The following is a 15,270-nucleotide window of genomic DNA, read 5'->3' as shown; positions in this document are numbered from 1 at the left end:
CTCTTTCTCTGTTTCTCTCTAAAATAAATAAATCTTTTTTAAAGTCAAGTTTTTTTTAAATGAAACTTTCAGTAAAAATATTTATATAGCTTTTTAAAAATTATTATTATATCAATAGGTACGTGTTAAAAATACAGGGTTCTGTAACAAGCTATAGCTAAGTAGGGCTTCTGTGGTTTGTCTTAGGTCAGTACGACGGCAAAGGAAAGCCAGTGCCAGAATACCATGCACGAATCGCTGGGTTTGATGAGCGGGTAGGTGCCAGTGTTTGTGACTGTTGCCAGTGTTTGACAAGTTTTGGTAACTATTAGATGAAGGAAGAGGAAATAGTCGTAAATAGCTTCAAGGCCTGTTTCTCTTCGTTGTACTCTATTCTGTCCTGAAAGTATTTACATAGGAGCAAATTTTTCTCAGTCACAAATGATTTCTGGTAGATTGTGATTGTGGTGTTTAGTTCTTCAGGTGTAAGAATGACATATTTGTCTTACTAAAGAAAAGGCAGTTTCCCATCTTGATCTCAAATGCACAGAGTATCCTGATCCTATTACCTATTGAATCTCTTAATATAGTGCTTCAGTGTTTCAATGTACAAACTCAAAGAGTAAACTCTGTGTGTGTGTGTGCGTGCGTGTGTGTGTGTGTATCTATTTTAAAACATACGTAGAGTTAAATTAAGTAATTTTAGGAAGTTTGTATGTTGCTGATTGCTAAGGTATCTACATTTATAAGCAATTATTTGTAACAAGGGATATGAAGTTTCTAGAGTAACAGCAGTAGGGCATAAACAGGTAACAAATATTTTGCTGGCACTAGGTTCTCTATTATTTTTCCGTCACTTCACTCTGTCCTTAAAGAGAAACCTCTCTTTGAGGAATGTGTGCCAACCAGCCTTACTTTTCCTCTTTTGATAATGATATGATCAGCTGTTCTGTCAATTTTCTTAGACCGCACCTAAAATATTTTCTTAATTTTTAAAGGTAAAAGTAATGGCTTCTATCAGAAAGCCGAAGCGCATCATCATCCAAGGCCATGATGAGAAAGAGTACCCTTTCCTTGTCAAGGGGGGTGAAGACCTGCGGCAGGACCAGCGGATAGAACAACTCTTTGAGGTCATGAATGTCGTCCTTTCTCAGGACACTGCCTGTAGCCAGAGAAACATGCAGTTGAAGACCTACCATGTCATACCCATGACCTCCAGGTGGGACAAATGCACATGGTCATTCCAGAGCAGGTCTATGTGAATGGAAATTCTAGCACTGAGCCAAATCCTTGTTTAAGGTTACAGAGATGGGATTGGAGGTCACTTGACAATTTGGTATTTAGCTTTCACAAAGACTGGACTAAACAGAACTAATAAACACTTGTAAATCTATGATTTTCAAATTTAATGTGGAGAAGGTAAATGAAGAACTGACATGAAGAAATCTATTCTGCTTTGATTCTACAGAACTTTTTTGTAGTGAAGAAAGAGCAGTTTGGGTTTGTGTTCATAAACTATTTATTCTCCTTTTCAGATTAGGACTAATTGAATGGATTGAAAATACTTTTACCTTGAAGGACTTTCTTTTGAATAACATGTCACGAGAGGAGAAAGCAGCTTATACAAGGTGATGTGGAACCTAAGTACTCCTCCTTCAGCTCTGCCCAGACACATCCTGCAAACCTGTTACTCCCCAGTTTGATCTCCCTGAGTAATGGTGTTTTATATTAAGTTTCCTCTACCTCGGGCTTCCAGTGACATTTCTGGGCCCCTTCTAATTTGGGACTCTGAGCCACACCCTGGTTAGTTGTTTTCTCCACCTCTGGCTGGGTGAATAAACTAAATGGAGTACAGCGTTCCAAACAGTAGCTGCATAAATTTTACCACAATGAAAAAAAAAGTATTAGCTTTGCAACAACAACAACAACAACAACAAAAATCTTGAAGGAAATAAAATAAATAATAAGATTAGCAGCTAACATTTGATTAAACATTTTCTGCATGCTAGGCAGTATTCTCAGTTCTTAATATGCATGAAGTCATTTCTTTCTTATAAAAACCAACAAGTAATTATTAACACCTCTGTACAGATGAGGAAGTTAAGGCCCAGAGAGGTTCTGTAAGTTGTCCTAGGCTGCCCAGCATATAAGTATGCTAGCTAGGATTATTAGTCATTAAATCTAGGTCATGATATTGGTGCTTTTTATTTTTCTTTATCCTTTTATATTTTCCAAGTTGTCAACAATGAACATATATTTTTAAACAGAAAGGGGTTTTTTGTTTTGTTTTGTTTTTTGTTTCTGTAAAGAAAAATAAGGACAACATTGAAAGTCATTTTGAAGAAGGAGTTGACAAATTTTGATAACTAACTATTGGATGAAGGAAGAGGAAATGGCGATAAATAGCTCAAGGCCTGTTTCTATTCATTGTACTCTATTCTGTCCTGAAAGTATTTGCATAGGAGTGCTATTCTCATCAGTCAAAAATGATTTCTGTAAAATTAAGCATATTCTTATCAAACTCTTGCTCCTGCTAAATAAGACTGTGTTTACAAACTTTTAATCACAATCATTTGAGTCCTTTGCCTACAGTTGTTTCTGTGTTCCTTGGAAGACAGGGAAACTGATGAACAGTACTTTCTGGAGTCAGGAATTCCAGATCTCACTCCAGTGCTAACTTACAGTACTTCTGACTTACAGTAGGAATCTTTTTTTTAATGTTTTTTATTATATTATGTTAGTCACCATACAGTACATCCCTGGTTACTGATGTAAAGTTTGATGATTCATTAGTTGCGTATAACACCCAGTACACCATGCAATACGTGCCCTCCTTACTACCCATCATCAGTCTATCCCATTCCCCCACCCCCTCCCCTCTGAAGCCCTCAGTTTGTTTTTCAGAGTCCATAGTCTCTCATGCTTCACTCCCCCTTCTGATTACCCCCCCTTCTTCTTCCCTTTCTTCCCCTACCAATCTTCCTAGCTCCTATGTTCCATAGATGAGAGAAATCATATGATAGTTGTCTTTCTCTGCTTGACTTATTTCACTTAGCATTATCTCCTCCAGTGCCGTCCATGTTGCAGCAAATGTTGAGAACTCGTTCCTTCTGATAGCTGAGTAATATTCCATTGTATATATGGACCACAACTTCTTAATCCAGTCATCTATTGAAGGGCATCTCGGTTCCTTCCATGATTTAGCTATTGTGGACATTGCTGCTATGAACATTGGGGTGCATATGGCCCTTCTCTTCACTACGTCTGTATCTTTGGGGTAAATACCCAGTAGTGCAATGGCTGGGTCATAGGGTAGCTCAATTTTTAACTTTTTAAGGGACCTCCACACTGTTTTCCAGAGTGGCTGTACCAACTTGCATTCCCACCAACAACGTAGGAGGGATCCCCTTTCTCCACATCCTCTCCAACAATTGTTGTTTCTTGCCTTGTCTATTTTTGCCATTCTAACTGGCGTAAGGTGGTATCTCAGTGTGGTTTTGATTTGAATTTCCTTGATGGCTAATGATTTTGAACATTTTTTCATGTGTCTGTTAGCCATTTGTATGTCTTCATTGGAAAAGTGTCTGTTCATATCTTCTGCCCATTTTTTGATTTGTTTATTTGTTTCTCGTGTATTGAGTTTGAGAAGTTCTTTGTAGATCTTGGATACCAGTCTTTTATCTGTAGTGTCATTTGCAAATATATTCTCCCATTCCGTGGGCTGCCTCTTAGTTTTTCTGACTGTTTCCTTGGCTGTGCAGAAACTTTTAATCTTGATGAAGTCCCATAAATTCATTTTATCTTTTGTTTCTCTTGCCTTTGGGGATGTGTCATGAAAAAGGTTGCTTTGGCCGATGTCGTAGAGGTTGCTGCCTATGTTCTCCTCTAGAATTTTGATGGATTCCTGTCTCACATCGAGGTCTTTCATCCATTTGGAGTTTATTTTTGTGTATGGTGTGAGAGAGTGGTCAAGTTTCATTCTTTTGCATGTAGCTGTCCAATTTTCCCAGCACCATTTATTGAAGAGACTGTCTTTTTCCCACCGGATGTTTTTTCCTGCTTTATCAAAGATTAGTTGCCCAAAGAGCCGAGGGTCCATTTCTGGGCTCTCTATTCTGTTCCATTGGTCTATGTGTCTGTTTTTGTGCCAGTACCATGCTGTCTTTGTGATCACAGCTTTGTAGTACAGCTCGAAATCCGGCATTGTGATGCCCCCAGCTTTGTTTTTCCTTTTCAACAGTTCCTTGGAGATTCGGGGCCTTTTCTGGTTCCATACAAATTTAAGGACTATTTGTTCCAGTTCTTTGAAAAATGTCCTCGGTATTTTGATCGGGATAGCATTGAAAGTGTAGATTGCTCTGGGTAGCATGGACATTTTAACTATGTTAATTCTTCCGATCCATGAGCATGGAATATCTTTCCATCTTTTTATGTCTTCCTCAATGTCTTTCAGTGTATAGAATGCACTGATTTCTGAGCATTGATTTTGTATCCCACCACATTACTGAATTGCTCTATAACTTCTAATAGTTTGGGAGTGGATTCTTTTGGGTTTTCCATATAGAGTAGCATGTCATCTGCGATGAGAGATATTTTGACTTCTTCTTTGCCGATTTGGGTACCTTTTATCCCTTGTTGTTGTATGATTGCTGTTGCAAGGACTTCTAGTACTGTCTTGAATAATAGTGGCGAGAGTGGGCATCCTTGTCGTGTTCCTGATCTTAAGGGATAGCCTTCCACCTTTTCCCCATTGAGAATGATATTTCCTGTAGGCTTTTCTTAGATGGTTTTTATGAGATTGAGGAATGTACCCTCTATCCCTACACTCTGAAGGGTTTTAATCAGGAAAGGATGCTGTATTTTGTCAAATGCTTTTTCTGCATCTATTGAGAGAATCATATGATTTTTGAATTTTTCTTTCTGGATAAAATCTATGACACTGATTGATTTGCGAATGTTGAACCACGCTTGCATCCCAGGGATGAATCCCACTTGGTCATGATGGATAATCCTTTTAATGTACTGTTGGATTCTATTAGCCAGGATCTTATTGAGGATTTTGGCGTCCATATTCATTAGGGAAATCGGTCTGTAATTCTCCTTTTTGATGGGGTCTTTGCCTGGTTTGGGGATCAAGGTAATATTGGCCTCATAGAATGAGTTTGGTAGCTTTCCTTCTGTTTCTATTTTTTGAAATAGCTTTAGGAGAATAGGTATTATTTCTTCTTTGAATGTTTGGTAGAATTCCCCAGGAAAACCGTCCGGGCCTGGAGTTTTGTTATTTGGAAGGTTGTTTATCACTGACTCAATCTCTTCATAATTAATTGGCCTGTTTAAAAAATCAATTTCTTCCTGTTTCAATCTTGGTAGTTTATAGGTTTCCAGGAAGGATTCCATCTCTTCCAGATTGCTTAATTTATTGGCATATAGCTGTTGATAAAAGTTTCTAATAATCCTTCCAATTTCAATGGTGTTCGTCGTGACCTCTCCTTTTTCATTCATAATTTTAATAATCTGGGTCCTTTCTCTTTTCTGTCCTTCTGGTCTAGTATGACATTCAAAGCTCTTGTTTCTTTGTTGATTTTCTGCTCCAGTGCTCTGTCTATTGCTGATAGTGGAGTGTTGAAATCCCCTACTATTAACGTATTTTTATCTATATGTCTCTTTATATTGGTTAAGAGTTGGCTTGTGTATCTTGCTGCTCCCCTGTTGGGGGCATATATATTTATAATTGTCATATCCACTTGTTGGATACATCCTTTAAGAATAATGTAGTGCCCTTCTGTGTCTCTAACTTTAGTCTTTAGTTTAAAATCCAATCTGTCTGGTACGAGAATTGCTACCCCAGCTTTCTTTTGAGGTCCATTGGCGTGAAAGATGGTATTCCATCCCTTTACTTTCAGTTTCAACGTATCTTTAGGTTCAAAATGAGTCTCTTGTAGACAGCAAATGGCTGGGTCATGTCTTTTTATCCAATCTGCAACCCTGTGGTGCTTTATGGGAGCATTTATGCCATTTACATTGAGACTGATTATTGAGAGATATGATTTTAATGATGCCATGTTGCCAGTAAAGTCTTTGTTTCTATCGATTGTGACTTTCTGTTGTGTATCACTGTTGGGGCCTTTTTACCTCTATAGAACCCCCCTTAATATCTCCTGTAGGGCTGGTCTCGTGGTTACGAAATTGGTCAATGACTGGCGATTCTGGAAGGTCTTTATTTCTCCATCAATTCTGAATGACAGCCTTGCTGGATAAAGGATCCTTGGCTGCACGTTTTTCTCTGAAAGAGCTTTAAAAATGCCCTCCCAACCCTTTCTCTCATTGTAGGTCTGTGTAGACAAGTCTGACGTAATTCTGATACCTTTGCCATGGTTCCTGAGAAATTTCTTTGCCCTAGCCACTTTCAATACTGTATCGTTGAATCTAATATTTGCGAATTGCACTATGACGTGATGTGGCGTAGGTTTGTCGTGGTCGAGATTGGGAGGGGTCCTCTCTGCCTCTTGGACATGAATGCTTGTTTCCCTTGCTAGATTAGGGAAGTTTTCTGCTACAATTTGTTCAAATATCTCTTCTAGACCTCTGTTTTTCTCCACCCCCTCGGAGAACCCGTTGATTCTGACATTGGAACGTTTCATTGAGTCAGTAATCTCCCATAACCTACATTCTTGAGCGTGGATTTTTTTAAGCCCAGATTCTATTTTAGCTTTGTCTTCTACTAACCCATCCTCCAATTCGCTGATACGTTCTTCTTCCTCATTCACCCTGGCCGTCAGAGCCTGTAGTTTTGACTACATTTGGCTCATAGAATTTTTAATTCCTGCCAGATTGGCTCTCATTTCTGCCCTTAGAGATTTTATATTCTCGTTAACATTTTCGTTAATACTTTTTCAAGTCTACACATCATCTTGACCATTGTTACTCTGAATTCCATTTCTGATAATTTGGTTATATCCATATCCATTAGTTCTGTGGCAGAGGCCACAGACTCTTGTCTTTTCTTTGCTGGGGGGGACTTCTCCTTCTCGTTATTCTGATGAGGAGAGGTTGCAGGGTTGTCCAGAGCCCAAATTATTGACCAGGACCCAGGCAGTGTTCCCTTGTTTTATAGGGACCTTAGGGATGTGGGCTTCTTTATTTTTCAGCCTGCCTTCTGGGGGAGGGTCCTGCCGCGCCGATACTCAGGCAACCCTGTTTGGGTGAAGTCTCTGTGTCCCCTTCGAGGGGAATGGGGGTGGGCACACTGTGAGCTGGTATTTCCAGGCTTTTGTTCTTTGGCGGTGTTCTCTCGTGGTTTGCTGTGCTTCTTCTTAGAGTCAGTGCAGCAGTGGCCAAATCGCAGCCTCTGTGTCAGAACAGAGGGATCGCGGACCGTTCTTCACTGATGTTCTGACCACTTTAACTCTGTGTCTGTTGGTGCTGCTCAACCCTGCAGCGTCCCAGGATGTGCACCCCACACCTGGCGTCCCAGCCCTCACTTTCAGGGCCAGCGCGTCTCTGTCTTTTGTGTTTCTGACACCTCCAGCCGCCAGCCGTCCCTGCGCCCTCCGGAGCTCCAGGTCTCAGTCTGGTTCCAGTGAGCACATCGGAGCTCCATTTCAGTCTGGTGGCGCGCTTCCCCGGCTCACGGTCTCAATCTGCTCTCTGGCGTGTGCCGGTCCGGGAGTCCTCCCGCTCCCCCGTGCAGGTGGCTACCGCTTCTCGGAGCCCGAACGTGGCGGCTCCCTCCCCTTCCGTTTATCTTCCAATATCTGTGCGCAGTTTCACGGCTCCCCGCTTTGTACCTCAATACTCAGCGCTGGAGATGTTCATTTGTAGAGATCCAAATGTATCTTCCTGCATCTCAGGCTGATTCCATGGATGTTCAGGCTGGTCTGGTACCTATGCAGCTTGACTCAGGGGACTGGCTGAAAAAGGGGTTCCCTACTCCTCCGCCATCTTAACTCCCCCCTACAGTAGGAATCTTGAAAAAGTGAGTTGTCTTTCCCTTGTTCCCATGCCTCCGTTTCTAAGATGGGATAGTAATGTAAAATAAATACATAATGTAAACATAGGTATCAATAGAGCTTAAAGTGCTTTTCAAATACAGAAGTGTATAAATTACTTCCCACTACTTTCAGGCCCTTTTAGTAAATAGGGCACTTCCAGTCCCTATTGGTAAAATCATTGCTACTTTTTTCTTAATTTACATGTTGCAGTTTTCCAACCTAAAGATTTTCATCCCAAATGAAACTTGGAGAGAATTTAGACTGAAATGGAAAGCTGTATTGTGAAATTAATGTAGTAGCAACTCAGAAAAAATTCACTTTAAGTGATCACACTACTAACAAGTGAAATAGTTCTATCTTTAGATTTCTTTTTAGGAAAACTCGTTAAAGCTTTTGACAAGCCCCAAAGTGGCTGAACATACAAACCCATGTTTCCAACAGCCCGGTATGCCTTTTGCCTGTGAAATATTACCAAAAACAGCTTTGTAAATTCAATTCAAAGCCATTGTCACTTAAGAAAATATCTTATCATATTTAGTATGGATTTTGTATGCATCTGCATACTGGAAATGGTGAAGCTAAAGTGTGGCAATCCAAAAACAGACTTAATCCATCTTCAACACATGATCCACGGCCTTTTAGTTTGTAGTAGTAATATGGCTTATCATTTCCTGCCTACCCTGAGTAAGTTGCATGTTGTGCTGTCATCTTGTTGCTAAGGTTCTTTTTATTACCAGATTTTTAGAACCATATGCCTGAATCATAAACACTTACATTTAGTTCATCTTGTTCTTCTCTGTATGAAGTGGAAATTTATTGTATGTAATCATTTTGTGCCTGAATTTTTGCATAGGAAATAGCTTTGGTTTCTTCAGGAGGAACTAAGAATGAATAATGGTATATTGAGATTCCAGATCCAGAGTAGCATGGATTCAGTGTTAATATTAAATAGGATTAAAAGTCACATTTCTTTCCCTAACTCTTCACTGCTTTTCAGTGAATTCTTGGTGATCTTTGCCACTGAAATCATTATAATGCTAAATATCTTCCTCGTGCTGATTCCCGTTTTCCTTCTTGTTAGTGACCCTAAAGCACCACCATGTGAATATAGAGACTGGCTGACGAAGATATCTGGGAAGTACGACGTTAGCGCTTATATGTCAATGTTTAAGTAAGTTTTGTTTTGATTTTCCTTTTTACTAACTAGTTAATTCTTCTCAAAGTTGCGTGTTACTTTCTAGTTTTGCCTCAGGTGCCTGGGTGGCTCAGTTGGTTAAGCGTCTTCCCTTGGCTCAGGCCATGATCCCAGGGTCCTGGCATTGAGCCCCATATTGGGCTCCCTGCTCAGCGAGGGGGATTTATTTACCCCTTTACTTCTCCCGTCCTGCTCGTGGTCTCTCTCTCATGCTCTCTCTCTCTCAAATAAATAAATAAAATAAAATAAAAAAGAGGAACTTTTGCCTCAGATCATCAAAACCTAGTTATTTTTTGATAATTGAGCTTTAATATAAATAATTTTAAATTTTAAATCTCAAGTCACAGAAATTTGCTCTAATTAGACATTTCCTATTATTAAATCATAGGTCAGCTAGTCGTTCTGAAACAGTCACATCTTTTAGAAGGAGAGAAAGTAAAGTGCCAGCTGATCTCTTAAAGTAAGTATCCTTTTGACTGTACAAACCAGTTGGTGGTATAGCAGAGACTACAGAGATCATGTCTCCCTCCCTCAGGCGGGCCTTTCTGAAGATGAGCACAGGCCCTGAGGCCTTCCTGGCGCTTCGCTCCCACTTTGCCAGCTCTCATGCTCTTATGTGCATTAGCCACTGGATTCTGGGCATTGGAGACAGACATCTGAACAATTTCATGGTAAGCATGGAGACAGGTGGAATGATCGGAATCGACTTTGGACATGCATTCGGATCAGCTACTCAGGTATGCTCACCTTGCTGTCATAGTTCTTTGCTCATTTAGAACCATAGTCATAGGACCTTCTGGAAATTGGATGGTTTTTAAGGAAGAAATGACATATCAATTAGCTTTTAAATTTGACATTCTTAAAGAATAAGGGGTAATCTCAACTTTGTTTTGGCCTTGTTCAAACAGGTTACAGAAGGTGTGATGATAATTATATAATCAAAGCCAAGAATAAAATGTGTTCCTATAAAAAGGGAAGACTATAAGGAGGTTTTATGAAGCCCCTTAATCTAATGTACTTGTAAATCTCTGCAGGCTGCGTGGTCCTACATGTATAGGTTTGTGCATTGCAAAGATGACTGTGTTGATTACTCTTGGGCATAGTGCATTCACATCTGTGTAGCTAATTCCAAGAAAAGAAGCATTCATATTTTCACTAACTGTGAATAACAATTAACTGTGGAAGGGTGCTTTGTGCCTTTTATTTTGCCTTTTATTTTGAGATTTCTAGTTCATATGTTCTCCGTCTCGTACATATTTTTTCTCTTTAGTTTCTGCCTGTCCCCGAGTTGATGCCTTTTCGTCTGACTCGCCAATTTATCAATCTGATGTTACCAATGAAAGAAGCAGGTGTTATGTCCAGTGTCATGGTGCATGCACTGAGAGCCTTCCGCTCACACTCTGACCTGCTTACTAACACCATGGACGTGTTTATAAAGGAACCTTCCTTTGACTGGAAAGTAGGCTTGTTTTTATGTACTTTTCACTTATTATTACAGTATACCAAGGACTTATCTGGTGTCTCTTATTATATGATGGAAATACACCAAATTGTGCTTGTTAAAATATTTACATTGTTTTGTGTAGTATTTTTTAAAATTAACATTTGGGGGCAGTTGGCTTGAAAACCAGATACGTGACATAATCTTCATTTGGAGAAAACTGTTGTTTCAAATGAGCGTATTTCTAACGAGGAGTTAATATAGACCCATTGGTGGTGGGTCTGATTTCTGAGACAACTTTTAGCTTAAAATCTCTTCCACCTGAGATCCCTTGATTTGACACATAGTGCTTTCTTAAATATTGAGGTTCTTCATAATACAGCCCCAAAAGAGTGAAGCTTATTGATGGCATCCTTAATAAGGTGTGATACCTAACTGCAGTCCTTCACTGTCATTGTCACTGTTACGGGTAGTACTATTAGAATGTGTATAAAAAGCTATAAAGCTCTCCCCAGTAAAGATATCTATTACAAAATCGTTACTTGTTCAGTCTGTTTGAATGTGATCATATAAACTGTTATAATCAGAGAATATCATGTTCTTTTCCTTTAGAATTTTGAACAGAAAATGCTAAAAAAAGGAGGATCATGGATTCAAGAAATAAATGTAACTGAAGAAAATTGGTATCCACGACAAAAAATACATTATGCTAAGAGAAAGTTAGCAGGTGCCAACCCAGCAGTTATTACTTGGTAAGATGGTTGGTTGTGAAGAAAAAAACAAAACGCCAGCATGTTACTATTTACTGAAGAATTATTAATGTATTAAGTCGTGAATACTTTCCATTAGCCTGTGATGTTAGCATTATTATCTTCATTTTACAAATGAAAAAAGCATGGCTTAAGAAGGTTGACTTCTCCAAGGCTGGGCAGGGTCTGTATCTCTGAATGCTGTGTACTTGGCCTCTGCCCTCTGAGCACAGTCTTCAGGTCAGTGTCTGGAATAACCTGGACCAATGTGAGGAACAGCAGGAGCATTGTTTTTAAAAGATTTTATTTATTTGAGAGAGAGAGGGTGAGAGTGAGCACAAGCTGGGGCGGGGGTGGGGGGAGGAGGCAGAGGGAGAGGGAGAAGCAGACTCCCCGATGAGCAGGCAGATGCTCAACCAACTGAGCCACCCAGGCGCCCCCAGCAAGAGCATTTTTAGACAATTACAATAATATTTCTATATATAAGAGGAGATTTAGATTCTAAATTTGCTTTTGTCCTTTTTGAGACAAAATATGATTATGGTGGGCATACCACACAGGTGTGGAGAATGTAGTATGGGCTTTGGGACAAGAATCCACATAGGGTGTGGAGGTCCCTCAAAAAGTTAAAAACATAGCTACCCTGTGACCCAGTAATTGCACTACTGGGTATTTACCCCAAAGATGCAGATGCAGTGAAGAGAAGGGCCATATGCACCCCAGTGTTCATAGCAACATTGTCCACAATAGCTAAATTGTGGAAGGAGCCAAGATGCCCTTCAACAGACAAATGGATAAAGAAGATGTGGTCCATGTCTACAATGGAATATTACTCAGCCATCAGAAAGAACGATTACCCAACATTTGCAGCAACGTGGATGGGACTGGAGGAGATTATGCTAAGTGAAATAAGTCAAGCAGAGAAAAACAATAATTATATGGTTTCACTCATTTGTGGAACATAAGAAATAGCAGGGAGATCGGTAGGAGAAGGAAGGGAAGAATGAAGGGGGGGTTAAACAGAAGGGGGAATGAACCACGAGAGACTATGGACTCTGGGAAACAAACTGAGAATTTCAGAGGGGTGGGAGTGGAGGGATGGGATAGACTGGTGGTGGGTATTGAGGAGGGCACGTATAGCATGGAGCACTGGGTGTTATACGCAAACAATGAATCATGGAACACTACATCAAAAACTAAGGACGTACTGTATGGTGACTAACATAACATAATAAAAAATAAAAAAAAGAATCCACATAGGGTTAGCCTTTAGGTTAGCTTCAAAAATTTTTCTTGTTGAGGTCTAAAACAAACAAATTTATAGAAATGTTTCACAAGAGGGAAAAAAAAGTTGGACTTTACGTAAAAATTAAGTAATAGTAAAGTCAGTTGGTCAGGGTACAAATGGTCTTTCCAATAAATGGCTCTGGCAAAGGAACAAAAGTGGATCCCTATCTCACACCATACACAAAAATTAATGCAGAATGGATCAAAGACCTAAATGTAAGAGCTGAAACTATAAAATACTCAAAGAAGCACAGGGGTAGATCTTCATGACCTGGATTTGGCAATGACATCTGTCATTTTTAGATATAACACCAAAAAGCACAAGCAAGGAAAGAAAAAAATAAGTGAATTCATCAAAACCTAAAAGTTTCGTTCTTCATAGGATACCATCAAGAAAGTAAAAAGACAACCCCACAATATGGGAGAAAATATTTGAAAGTCAGAGCTGATAAGGGACTTGTATCTAGAATACATTAAAAAAAAAAAAACCTCTTATAATTCAATAAAAAGACAAACAACCCAATTTAAAAGTGACCAAAGGATTTGAGCAGACATTTCTCTAAAGAAGGTATATAAATGGCATATGGAAAGATGCTTAAAATTATTAGTCATCAGAGAAATACAAAGAGAGATACTACTTCACACCCACTAGAATGGCTATAATTAAAAAATGGAATATAGGGGTGCCCGGGTGACACAGTCGGTTGAGCATTTGACTCTTGGTTTCAGCTCAGGTCATCATCTAAGTGTTGTGAGATCAAGCCCAGAGTCAGGCTCTGCACTAAGCGCGGAGTCTGCTTAGGTTTCTGTATCTCGCTCTTCCTCTACCCCTCCCCCTGCACTCTCTCTCTCTCTGTCTGAAATAAATAAATCTTTTTAGAAAATGAAATATAGCCCATGTTGGGAAGAATGTGGAGAAATTGGAGCCCTTGTATGTTGCTAATAGGAATGTAAAATGATGCAGCTGCTATGAAAAACAGTCTGGCAGTTTCTTTCTTTCTTTCTTTCTTTCTTTCTTTCTTTCTTTCTTTCTTTCTTTCTTTCTTTCTTTCTTTCTTTCAAGATTTTATTTATTTATTTATTTGACAGAGAGAGAGAGAGAGATAGAGACAGCCAGCGAGAGAGGGAACACAAGCAGGGGGAGTGGGAGAGGAAGAAGCAGGCTCCCAGCAGGGCAGGGAGCCCGTTGTGGGGCTTGATCTCAGGACCCTGGGATCACACCCTGAGCCAAAGTCAGATGCTTAACGACTCAGTCACCCAGGCGCCCCCAGTCTGGCAGTTTCTGAAAAAGTTAAATATAGAATTAGCATTTGGCCCTGTAATTCCACTCCTAACTACACACCAAAGAGAAATGAAAGTGTACATTTATACAAAATCTTGTAGACAAATTTTTTAATATATATATTTTTAATTCAGTTAGATTTTTATTAGGTGAGCTTTGTTTATTTTTTAAAAATAATCTCTACACCCAATGTGCTGCTCTAACTCACAACCCTGAGATCAAGAGTCACATGCCCTACCAAATGAGCCAGCCAGGTACCTGTGGACAAATGTTAATAGCAACATTATTCATGTTCTATGCTCCTACAAATCCAGTCCCTTGATTTCAAGGTTTTAAGCCACAGAAAATATTCTATAAGTGATGAAAGGTAGTGTTTAGATAGGATAGCTAGAAATGCAGGCAACAGGGGAAAAATAATTGTTCATGTTTTTGAATTTGTTTAATCTTTTTTCCAGTGATGAGCTGTTCCTGGGCCATGAGAAGGCACTTGCCTTTAGAGATTATGTGGCTGTAGCACGAGGAAGCAAAGATCACAACATCCGTGCCCAACAACCAGAGAGTGGACTGTCAGAAGAGGCTCAAGTAAAGTGCTTGATTGACCAGGCAACAGACCCCAACATCCTTGGCAGAACTTGGATAGGATGGGAGCCCTGGATATGAAGAACTGTGGAAGTCAGCAGATTAAAAGCATGAAAGTGTTTAAAGAATCTCTTAAATTTGGGGCACCTGGGTGGCTCAGATGGTTAAGCGTCTGCCTTCAGCTCAGGTCGTGATCCCAGAGTTCTGGGATCGAGCCCCACATCGGGCTCCCAGCTCAGCGGGGAGTCTGCTGCTCCCTCTGCCTCTGCCTCTCTCCCCTGCTCATGCTCTTCTCCCTGTGTCTCTCTCTCTGACCCTGAAATAAATAAATACAATCTTTAGGGGCGCCTGGGTGGTACAGCGGTTAAGCGTCTGCCCTCGGCTCAGGGCGTGATCCCGGCGTTCTGGGATTGAGCCCCACATCAGGCTCCTCCACTGGGAGTCTGCTTCTTCCTCTCCCACTCCCCCTGCTTGTGTTCCCTCTCTCGCTGGCTGTCGCTATCTCTGCCAAATAAAATCTTTAAAAAAATAAAAATAAAAAAAATAAATACAATCTTTAAATAAAAAGAATCTCCTAAACTTTGATCTACAGCCATCAATGTGCTAATTTTCCTGAAGCACTGAAGAGAAGAAATCTGTTTAGTGGTAAAGTCTTGTAGCAGGAGTCTGATCAAGATCGTCACGGATAAGTGAGTATTGTTATGAATGAATGATTAGGTTATAAACAAAGATTAGGTCGGGTTGTAATAGATTTAAAGTGGGAAAAC

At 39.9% G+C, this 15,270-nt stretch overlaps 1 protein-coding gene across 1 annotated transcript in view; it reads left to right on the top strand.

The window, feature by feature from the left end:
* PRKDC (protein kinase, DNA-activated, catalytic subunit) overlaps positions 1 to 14,622 on the top strand; it is a 227,419-nt gene extending 212,797 nt beyond the window's left edge. The window contains exons 78-86 of the mRNA XM_008706669.2: positions 187 to 254; positions 978 to 1,198; positions 1,515 to 1,607; positions 9,052 to 9,141; positions 9,554 to 9,625; positions 9,701 to 9,902; positions 10,436 to 10,624; positions 11,219 to 11,358; positions 14,380 to 14,622. Coding sequence (XP_008704891.1) covers positions 187 to 254; positions 978 to 1,198; positions 1,515 to 1,607; positions 9,052 to 9,141; positions 9,554 to 9,625; positions 9,701 to 9,902; positions 10,436 to 10,624; positions 11,219 to 11,358; positions 14,380 to 14,584 — 1,280 coding nt within the window. The 3' untranslated portion in view covers positions 14,585 to 14,622. The remainder of the gene's footprint in view (positions 1 to 186; positions 255 to 977; positions 1,199 to 1,514; positions 1,608 to 9,051; positions 9,142 to 9,553; positions 9,626 to 9,700; positions 9,903 to 10,435; positions 10,625 to 11,218; positions 11,359 to 14,379) is intronic.
* Positions 14,623 to 15,270: the final 648 nt, after the last annotated feature.

This window comes from Ursus maritimus, unplaced genomic scaffold, assembly GCF_017311325.1.
Source record: "Ursus maritimus isolate PB19 unplaced genomic scaffold, ASM1731132v1 scaffold_9, whole genome shotgun sequence".
NCBI classification, from domain to species: domain Eukaryota; kingdom Metazoa; phylum Chordata; class Mammalia; order Carnivora; family Ursidae; genus Ursus; species Ursus maritimus.
The sequence above is the reverse complement of the archived record's forward strand: the minus strand, read 5'-3'. Positions and strand labels throughout refer to the sequence as shown.